General features: G+C 30.1%; 1 protein-coding gene across 1 annotated transcript in view; it reads left to right on the forward strand.

The window, feature by feature from the left end:
• LOC107454766 (dopamine receptor 1) overlaps positions 1–10,535 on the forward strand; it is a 239,075-nt gene extending 228,540 nt beyond the window's left edge. Inside the window, exon 4 of the mRNA XM_071179038.1 lies at positions 4,928–10,535. Coding sequence (XP_071035139.1) covers positions 4,971–6,161 — 1,191 coding nt within the window. The 5' untranslated portion in view covers positions 4,928–4,970 and the 3' untranslated portion in view covers positions 6,162–10,535. The remainder of the gene's footprint in view (positions 1–4,927) is intronic.
• Positions 10,536–12,030: the final 1,495 nt, after the last annotated feature.

The following is a 12,030-nucleotide window of genomic DNA, read 5'->3' on the forward strand; positions in this document are numbered from 1 at the left end:
AGGTTCGCATTAGCATACATTTATAAGAGTGGGGAAAAGTATATGCATTTTTTAATAGTTTTTTGAATATGGCTCTTTGAAGACGAAAAAGCAGACGAAAAGCATAGACTTACAAAATGACTGATAACTAAATAACTAATCAAAATTTTTGAAAAAGAAAAAAAATACTTCTTCATTATGTCAAAACACAATTATGTGCCGAGTTTCGTGCCTTGGCGAGGCTTCTGGGGCGATATATTGTGATTACAGACAGACAGACACACACACAGCCGCTTTTATTATTATGTATATAGATTTTAAAATTTCAGATCATGGAAAGTAAAATCAAACGAATTTTTTTATTTAATTCAGCATTTTATTTTATTTTTTTCCGTCTTTGAACATCCGAGGCTATTTTGAGTTTACGACTACCATTGCTCACCTCTGCAACCTTGCAATTTTGAATCCAATCCGGAAAACAAGGGAACTCCCGGATCAAGTATTGGGAGAAATTTTGCTTTCGTGGAGGACAGAGGATTTTGTAGAACTCGAACGCATTTACGTTACATGGAGAGGGAAAAAAACTTAAGCCTTCCACGGTTAGCCAGACGGCAAGGGGACTCTAACCCATGACCCGTCTGCCACTGATGATATTTTACGTCAGCACTGTGGTTCGAACCGACCAGCCATCGCTGGGATTCGAATCAGTGTCTCCTCCTTAGGAGGAAGCGCTCTATTACCTGTTTATATAACATATCGTAATGTATAACTTCACTCACATCTTAATGCAATTTTAAAAGAGGTCTAAAATGTTATAACGTGTAACTGCCTCTGTATGAAAACTAAAATAGAAGTCATCTGTATTACAACATTTTTGTATTTCAATTAATTTTTCTCTGATAAAGAGCTTGTTACGTTTTTGACACATTGTTGGCATCTTTTATAGTTGAACTAGTAAATGATATAAATTCGTTCGTAAAATATTTTTTTCCGCTTTATAAAAACGTAGAATTTCGAAGTCTTTTATAAGTGTTTTAATTTATGTTATTTTCCCCATTTTTATGAAAAAATTAATAACTATTTTCTTTAAGTATAACAAACAGAAATACATGCAAGAGATGTTTCAAAAATATTTTCGTCAAGCAGAAAAAGGAAGACAATATGCGAATTCAAAAAAAATTAAAAATAAATTTATTTTATCTTTTGGCTTTTTATATATTAACTTGATCTTTCTTTTTTTTAAAAAAAGAAAAAGGCGAAATATTTGTATGTATATTAAAATCTTGTCGAAATATGGGTCACTGATTCGAAATGCTTTGTCCAATTTACCATAAAAATTTAAGTTTTCTCCTAATAGTTTTATACCTTTTTATAGAGACTAACATATTACATATAGAGACTATAGCATATTATATGAAAATTTTATATTCTACTTAAAGTAATGCTTAAAGATTTGTTCTTGTCATTGAGTTAAGAATATATTGAAATGCAAATATGAGGTAGGGAAAATTATTTTATTCAATAATACTAGTTGAGGTTATAGTTTAGGATTTCTCGAAGGACGTATTGAAAATAAAACATGTTTAAGGTCAGACGAACTGAAATGACATTTTGAAACAGCAGTTTGAAAATATATAAATAAATTTCTATAATAGCATTAGTAAAAAAGAGTTTTTATTAAACTATCAAACTAAGTTTTTATTCATTTAGACAATAAAGATTCAGATATTGCTCATTTATTAATTTGTTCGAAAACCAATAAATATGCTTAAAAGGGTTTCTATTTCACTTCCGGGTATTTACCCTTTTTAGTTTGAGCCAACGTAACTTTTTCACAGAGCTCTAATCTTTAATATTAATGGTAAAGAGTGTTAATACTTTTTATCCTGGTCAAACGTTGTAATCAATGCGTACACTCGTGCAAATTTTCATAACTTACACATTACGTTAGCCATTGCGGTTCCAACCAGAATCTGCTTAAGGCGTACATGCGTGGATATTAAACCGTCTCAATGGCAATCTTCTTCATCATTGGAATGCCTGCAAGAGACGTAGTGTGGGTATATCGACCCTGATTGGTTGTTGAAACGTGGCATTTGTTTACTTTAACAGCTGATCTTTCCATTCTATTTCGAGTAAGACAAGTCCATCATAAATACACGAGTGGGCGACCTTTGGGCTAAAATACAAACTAAGGCTAAACAACCTTAAAGAGCAGAAAGTACTGATGCACTGAGGAAGGTTGCCCTTTGAGCATCCGAACCAGCTGTCTGTATTTTATAAATATTTTTGTGCTCTTTAACGTTGTTTAGACTTAGTTTGTAAGACAAGCCCGTCGAATATAAATTATCTTAAGTGACACATTCTAATTTCTTTCACAACGAGTTCAATTCTTTCACTGAGTATTTCTTACTTAACACAAAGACAGGCATGAAGCCATGAAGAACATAAACAAACTGCGTGAAAATTGCCAGGTACACAAAACAAATATGTATCATTGTTACAATAAACTATCTAAACAAATAATAAATCCAATTTAAATAAAAAAACGTAGAAGAGAAATAATTATATTTTAACGAATTCGATGTGCGATTGTATTNGAATATAAATTATCTTAAGCGACACATTCTAATTTCTTTCACAACGAGTTCAATTCTTTCACTGAATATTTCTTACTTAACACAAAGACAGGCATGAAGCCATGAAAAACATAAACAAACTGCGTGAAAATTGCCAGGTACACAAAACAAATATGTATCATTGTTACAATAAACTATCTAAACAAATAATAAATCCAATTTAAATAAAAAAACGTAGAAGAGAAATAATTATATTTTAACGAATTCGATGTGCGATTGTATTTAATTAACTTCACGCTAATTAGCATTCTAACTTTTTTGGAGAGACTCAGCTCAACATTATCTTGTCATCAACGTGCCATCTTGTTTATAAGCGATCATAGGTCGCAAGTCTGGGTATCAATGATCTTCTTGAAATGCAAGTACCCAATTATATCGTAGAATTGAACTCACGATCTTCACAGCCTTTTTTCTAGAGGTGCGATCTTGCCTGCAATCAACACACTACTGTGATGCTTTGTCTCTAAAACATTTTTCAACCTTGTATTCCATACCTTTAAAGAAGATTAACAAAAAAATAATCAAACTGAACAACTACAACTTTTAAGCTAAATTAGGTTTCATACTACTTCGCTCTGCTAATTATTGCTAATGAATAACTGTAATTAAAAATTGGTATTTTAAGGTATAAGGATTCGAAACAGCATCCCAACTCAGATGAATGCCTAGTTTTTGTTCATTGTCAAAAAACTGGAAGAAAATTATTCTTGCTTTAAGAACGAGGCATGATACTTGAAATCGGATGATTTTTTTTTAGAACCAAGAGTGCTAGGAGTTAAAAGGGAGAGCACAATTCCTGGTCACTTCAAGGGCATCAGATTGAGGGTGGTGAATCAAAGGATAGAGCGTTCGCCTTCTAATGAGGTGAACCAGTATCAAATCCCAGTGACGGCTGACCGATACGAATTCCGCACACGGTTCGCATGGACCACAATGCCGACGTAAATATCCTCAGTGTTAGACGGATCATGGATTAGAGTCGCCCTGTCTCCAGGCTAACTGTGGGAGGTGTTCGTGGTATTCCTCTTTGCGTAATGCAAATGATGGTTAATTCCATCAAAAAGTCCTCCTCGAGGGCAAAATTTCTCTCAATACTTGATCCAGGAGTTCTCGTTTCTTCTGGATTGGGTTCATTATTACAAGGCTACGGAGTTGAACATTGGTAGTCGTAAACCCAAAATTTGGTTGGCTTTTCAATGACGGTAATAAAATTAAATATAAAATAAAATGGTGCATGCTTAGTTTATGCTCATTGTCAAAAAGATGGAAGAAAAGGATTTTAATTTGATGAACGAGGTATGATACTTGAAATCGGATGTTTTTTTTAGAACCATGAGTTCTAGGAGTTAAAAGGGAGTGTTCAATTGGCATGCCAGCAAATCTGTTCGAGAACTTTTGAAGTTTGAGGTCCCTCGGTGCATCTCAACAATGCTTTGTAGCTTTAGAACTGATCACGTCAAGGACGACACGAGATTTGAAAATGGAATGAAAACTTTTCCACCATGCTCAAGCTGGAACTTTCCACTATCTCTGGAGCATATTATAAATTGCCTCAACATTATTGAGGTGAATCTATTCCCAAAAACATAAATGATTATTTTAAATTTAATATAACAGTTGCACAGTTTCTGAGCCCGGCCTTAAAGCCAATCTAAACCATAAGGATAAGTCCCATCACCACCATAAAATGGAGAATATCTGTCTGGCTTGGAAAAAAACTTGTTGCTCTGTGATTTTACTCTTATTATTTTTTTTTATCTAAACTGCACTACGATCTGATTTTTTGCCTTGCTTATCAAATAAAATATTTTTTTCAAAACAAATATTACAGTTTATCATTAGTTATTGATTGACCAACGCAATCAAAATGAAAGACAAATCAGACAAAATGAAACTTTTTATGTTATGAAGCTTTGGCATATTGAGAGACAGGTATGTTAGGAAATCAACAATATGAAAAATCATTCTGATTCATTAGAATTTCTCATTAATTGTTGTTGGGTTCACTCGAATAAAATAAATGACCACTCAAACTGAATGGCGCTATTTTGCTGGTACATTAAGAATTCAGCAAATGAGCATATTAGAGAGATAGTGATGGGCAGTTTTTATTTATTTATAAACAAATAAGAGAAATATATAAATTAATCGATGATTACCTTGTGTTTTTCAGTAATTCATTTATTTTTAGAATCTGATTTAACGCTTCACATAGACCATTTTTGATAGAATTTTCTTTTAACTATTTTAATATAATTACTTACATTCCTTTACAAGTTTTCTCATTCTTCGTTTTCTTTTGTTTTCAGGTGTACTTCAATTCTTCAAACATGTGACTTAATTGTGCTCAACATGCTTGAAACCTCGGCTCAACTAAATGAGTCGTTATTAGTGACCACACCATATAATCCGGACGATGACTATGACGATTCATGGGACACCACTACAAAATGTCTCGTTGGAATCCCCCTGGTCACCATCATTTTCATGGCTATCACCGGCAATCTTCTAGTCTGTCTGGCTATCTACACAGACCGAAGACTACGCAAATTAGGCAACTTATTTCTCGTGTCCCTGGCACTTGCTGACTTATTTGTGTCATCTCTAGTTATGACATTTGCTGTACCAAATGATCTCATGGGATATTGGATGTTTGGACCACAATTCTGCGATACTTGGGTAGCTTTTGATGTCATGTGCTCAACAGCATCCATCCTCAACCTATGTGCAATAAGCTTGGACAGATTCATTCATATCAAAGACCCTTTACGTTATGGCCGCTGGATGACAAAGAAAGTTGTGCTGATGGCTATAGCTGGAATATGGCTGACATCAGCATTAGTATCTTTTCTGCCTATAAGCCTAGGCTGGCATAGGCCTAAAAAAGTGACTGAATCCATTGACGAAGAACTTCGGCCCACGTGTGCTTTAGATTTGACGCCAGTTTACGCTGTGGTATCATCGATTATCAGCTTTTATGCGCCGTGTGTAGTCATGGTAGCATTATATACAAGACTATATCTATATGCCCGAAAACATGTGCGAAATATTCGGGCCGTCACCAAGACAAGAAAATCCAGTGGGTCCAATTCTTGCAACTCTAATCATCATAATCATCACCATAACATGGACCACAAAGCTGCTATCACCTTAGGTTTCATAATGGGTACCTTTCTCGTGTGTTGGGTGCCCTTTTTCTGCATAAATATTGTTGCAGCTGTTTGTAAATCATGTATATCAGACATGGTCTTCAAGTTTCTGACATGGCTTGGTTATTGCAACTCGGCTTTGAATCCAATTATATACAGTATTTTTAATACAGAGTTTAGGGAAGCATTCCGTAAAATAATTCTTACTTATCTTCAGATCGAGTGCTGTCCTTGTTGCAAACAGACTTACAGAGATCGCTGTGATACCAGACGCACCACATTAGGTGTTGGTAACAGTAATAATCATCTGCCTCCGTCATCACCATTAAATCCAGACCCTATAAACAGGATAGAAATGCATGGTGATTGGTCAGGTAAATCATCTGATGTGTGACATCACTGATATCACCGTCTTACATCTAATTGTGAAAATGTTTCTACTAAAAAAAAATTTTATTTTTGAAATAAATCAGAAGAATTTAAATTTCTAAAATGAAATAACATCTGATATTTAATTGCAATTGCTCTTCAATGCATTAGATTGAGTTAAAAATTTCTTTTTGCTTTGAAACTATGTACCAAAAATAGATCAGAACATGTAAGTGACGGTGAATAAAAAATCCTAATTTATATTCAAAAATTTTATGAAAGACACTCAGAAAAACATATGATTTAATTTCTGCTGTCAAATTTAATTTTATTGGCTAATGAACTATAACAAAAGTATTATAATTAATAAAATGTCCTTGGAATCAATAAACTGAACAACGAAAGTCTTGTAATGATTACACGTATTTTAAACAAGAAAACTTTCAGGATAAATTGTTGTGAAAAAACTATTTATTTGTTTTAAAGTTTTTTCTAATTAATTTTTGATAAAAATTAATTATGTTTCGAGTTTTTTTAGTCCTTGGGAACTGTATATTTCTCTCTTTTCTCCTACTGTAAATTATTATAGAGGGAAAAAAAGTAAAATAGAAGGAAAAGATATAAATCATAGCGAAATCTTTCTTATTGATTTGTTTGACTTATTTAAAAAGTTAAAATTATAAACATAAATGTGTGTCTTTTTATTTATTGTTGACGTACTTATATGTTTTAGCATAAATCAAAATGATTTAATAAATACGGTTTAAATGTTAACATTATGAATGTTTTTCTTAGGGGCATTATCATAACAAATTTTGCTCCCTGTTTACACTTGCCTAAAAGAACATAAAATATGCATATTTTTATAATATTTTAAAACAATATATTATCATGTAAATACAAAATAGCAATCTCGCATTAAAGTAAAGCCAACGGTATTGTACTTATACTGGTTAGAAAAGCAATAATTCCATAATCTATATTGTATTAAATCAATTACTAAAAGTGAAGGGCTTGTGTCAGTATAGTGATAAGCCACATTTGTTTTCTAAATATTTTAATCAAACTGCTCCTTAGTTTTGTTTTTTGATAGATACCTTAAAAGTTCCTAGAATTTCCAATGTCAACACAATACGGAAAAGTACAGTTTCGCCTGAACACGCACTTCTGAATGATTTTTTAAATGTGTTTTTTCCATAAATACTGTTCCAACTCTTTCAGTTAAAGAAGTGTTACTTAAACTAAATCGAGTTTTATATTTCCTGTATGATTTATGCCGCAAAATATTATAGTGACACAATACAATAGAAGTTTGATATTTTACTTATGTTTTTTACATATTTATTATAAGAACAGTTTTTTGAATCAGTAATGACGCTTATTTGCGCTTTGATAAATGAACTGAAAGCGTGCGCTAGTAATAGTATATGTAATATTTTATTATTTTAAATATCACCAATTACTTAACATGTTTAAACACATATCAAATAAATAAATATAAATCACTTAATGTAGATTTTGAATCTTATAAGCATACGATTTAATGAATTTAAATGTTACTTACATGTTTAGTAATTTATTCCTCTTAACTATATAACTTTCAAATGTGGTTTTTTTCATTGTTTAAAATTTAACATGAACTAGCCCCGCTGAAGTACCTTGTTTTCACTTTTAACTTTTCTTAAGAAAAATCACATTATTGTCAAAGTTTTCGATGTATTGGATTTTCAATAATTAATTGAATATTATAATATAAGGAGTAATAATTTAAAATCCACCCGACAAGTATTAAATTACACAAACAGCCATAAGTAAAAGTTTGGGACATTTCAACACAATAGTAAGCAGAAATATTATAATTATATCCATCTTTGTCGTGAGATAAGATGCAAAATTAGTTATGTTTAAAATTTCTACAGCCACTTTAGAAAGGATAAAAAAATGAGTCTAAATAATTGCTTTGTAGTTAAACTTTCTAAATAAATGCTTAAAGTATAGATAATTATTTAACAATACTTAAATTAAAACAACCTGGCAAAATGAATTATTATAGATTATTTTAGTGTTGCCAATTTAGATAGAGAAATATTCGCGTTTTTGGTGCCACACTAGAAAAATAAATATATAGATTACGTAAACGAATCCAAAAGTAACATAAATGCTTTGCATGAATCAATGTGTGTGTTACTAGAAAAAAAAATGGAAATCTAGCACTGTTAACAATGTCAAAAATCTATCGGTAATGTGAGCAGTGACCGATAATGTTAACCGTTTTTCACATTGCCTAGGTATTGTTTACAATGCCATATATTGAATCAGTAATGTATGAAAAGGAATATTTCATGATTTTCATTTATATAATTATGATTTATTAGTATAATAAATAGTGCAACAAGTAAGCTCATATTTCATTTCATTAAGAAGGACATTATGTAATATTAACGTTTACCAGATTAACCGGAATAATAAGTGGGCAGAAATGTACACTTGCCCGGTATTTCCTACGCTGATATTTGTTTAAGGACCATTTCCCGACTTTCACTATATTATTGTGATTCCAAATAGGATGTTATTAATGATAACCTGTTGGGATGGTGAAATTAAAATTTGAGTTTTATAAGAAATTAATTTATTGAATAAAGGAATTGTTATTTTATCCCTTAAGTAATATTCCTTTCCTAAAAATTATTAATCAAAAAATTTAATTCAAAATTTAATAAAAATCATTAATTATTAATAAAAATTACGATTTATTTCGAACTCAGCCTAAAAATGCCTGTCATTCTAAACTCTGTGAATAATACAGGAATTTCCTACATTGCTGGTGACGTAACGAAATCGTAATGAGTTAAAGGTTATGTGATCCAGTTTTTTTTAAAAGAAAATTTACATTTAAATTTCTAATTCAAGCATCGGTTGAATAACAAAATTATTTTTCTAACAGTTACAAAATAAATTTTTATGGATTAGAATCGTTACCGTATAATCAGGATATAAGTTACGATTTTTGTTGCATTTCGACCAATTTTTTTTCGAGAAATGATCCTTCAGTTGCTCATTTAATGACGTATTTTATAACCACTCTCTTCGGTCTTTATACACAAGAATTTACTTTTTGACTTTGCATGTATAACGTTATTTAACGAAGTGAAAAAAAGTTAATAAACATTAAAATGTAACAAGTTAATTAGAGAATGTAAAACTCTAAAGAGCATAATACTGAATCAAATAGAGGATTACCGTCCTTAATAAAATATTCTTATGATGCTTGTCAAAAATGTAGCAAATAAATATTAAATCCAGGAAAAAATAAAAACATTATTGAAGTCTAACAAAATAAAAACATCAAAACTTGTTTAATAGCAAAAGAAAGCAGAAGTTGTTTATTACACAGAAGTTTGTTATTACGCAGACGAGAAAGGAAGCAGACGATTATTTAAAATATTTTCATTCAACTGGCAATCAAACAAGGATTGGTGTTTTCAATACCACCTTTTCCAGTAGTGACTCCCCAGAATATGAAACCATTTTTTTCTCCCATTTTTCCAGAATGTTATTTTATGATCTATAATATTCATATTTTTACTACATTTTTGACAAGGATTCTCAACGATATGTATATTAACGTCCATGATTACTGTCTATCAAGCTTCAAATAAAAACCCTAACTATATTTCCCAGATAATTTCAACTCTTTCTTTAGATCAGATAATCTCAGCACATTAGAATATTTAAATGTTAATTGTAGAAACTCTTACATAATGCATACTCCGAACATGGTATAATCGTCTTTATGGTTTTGCATTTAGATTAGAATCTCGATGTTTATTACACGTTACAATGTAAATTGACGCCCGACTGTTTTAAACTCAGTTGATGCGTGAAATTTATATCGCTGTCAAACATGCAAAAAAAAACTCTTTCTTTTTCTTTTTATTTTTGCCTTGGTGCGGAATTTGTCATTTTATTGAGAAGGGATCAATTTATAATTCCGCTAAAATATTCATTCATAAAAAAAAAGCTAGATAATGCATGTGACAGCCAACTTAATGATATATGAGCTTGAATATTTATCAAAAAATACTTTTTCGAAGCATGGATAAAATAAAAGCAAAGAATGGAGTTAAAAAAGAGCTTAAAAGATATAAAAAGTAGATTTTTATTAAGTGAACGCGAATTTGAAAAAATGTAATTTTCTGAGGTATATTTATTGTAAAATTTCTTAACGAGGTGTGTAAGAGTTTTAAATAAATTATTCATTGATGTAAAGACCTATGCTTATATATTGTTATTTAATGTCACTTCATTTTGTATTATATATTTCCATGTCATTATTTCTGTGAAGATTCTTCTTCGTATTCGTGTATATTTATTGAATAAAATTATTATGAAACTGGAATTTTATTATTCATAATTTATGCGAATCAGATTGATTCTCACTTTAAGTATTTTTCAATAATTATAATTTTTAGATTTGCATAATATTTTTTGTATGGACAGACAGAAACAATTTTGTAAGTTTTGAAATAATTATTTATTTAACATTTTATTTTCAAAATATTATTTTACACGGAGTTTTTGCAAATTGTACATTTTCTTTTTCAGTTTTAAAAATTCAAAATAAGAATTATAAATCACTAACAATTATTCTTCTGCACTATGAATTTTTTTAGAAAACTTGTTACTAGGTGTATTAATTTTAAAGCTGTTTTTTAATGTTCGAAATTGAATCTTTATTCACGCCTTCATTTCACTTTTCCTAAGAGTTTTAATAAAATACATTTTAAAACAATTCACATCATATAAAAAATATTCTTTTTTAATGTATATTTTTACGTCATTATTCCTCTAAATATTATTCTCAATTTATATTTATCGACTAAAATTACAATAAAATGTAAAAAAATATACTGTAATTAAACAAAACATTCGACCATTCAGTATTCACTCCATTTGCTATATGTTGAAATTTTTTTGACCTATAGCCAGGAATTCTGGGAAAACATTTTCACTCTGTCTAATGGAGTTGCTTCAAGAACTATGTTTTTAAACTTTAACCGCTTTACTGTTATAAATTTTTGAAAAATGTCAGTCTAATTTAAGAGTCAGTGTATATGAAATACACCCAAGTTTAAAAATAAGAAAGTATGAGTGCGTATATTTTTAGATAAATAATGGATATTTAGCTTTTGTGGATATCTTTTTCTATTACCTAAGACTTCAAGAAAGAATTATTCTTTGATTTCAAATCCAAATATATAAATCAATATTATTAATATAATGTATAGATACAAATATCCTTTTCTTGCAAAATAAATACTAATTATAAAACACTTACGCCGCACATGTGTCTCTTTCTTCAAAAAAGTAATTGTTCTTTTAAAAGAGCATTGAGCACAAATGTGTAAAGCAGTTTTTATAGTTGAAAACAACTGCGTTAATAATTAAAAGAATCTTACTTTATTATTAAACTCTGTATAAATCTTTACAATTAGAGTTGAAAAAATTTTAAAATAGGGAGATTTCACAAATTTACGTTATCTTCCGTACGTAAGATTTCAATTATTTGCGCGTGCGTTGGTTCAGATGAAACAAGCATGCGTGCAAGAAAATATATAAAATTTACGTAAGTGAAAAAAAGAGATTTTGCAAAAATCCGTAAGTTTAAAATACTAACATAGTTGAATATCATTTTAACTTTGACCGCAAAATTAGAACAAACATTTACAATGGATGTAGACTATTTCTTTAAGGTTGTGGCATACTATTCAAGATGCTTTGTTTTGCGTAAAACTGCAGATCTGTAAGCAGAAAAATTTGGTAGATTTTAATGAATCCAGCGATAAAGAATGCAGCTTATTATTTTTATTATTATTGATATTTAAAAAAATAAT

Source organism: Parasteatoda tepidariorum, chromosome 3, assembly GCF_043381705.1.
Source record: "Parasteatoda tepidariorum isolate YZ-2023 chromosome 3, CAS_Ptep_4.0, whole genome shotgun sequence".
NCBI classification, from domain to species: domain Eukaryota; kingdom Metazoa; phylum Arthropoda; class Arachnida; order Araneae; family Theridiidae; genus Parasteatoda; species Parasteatoda tepidariorum.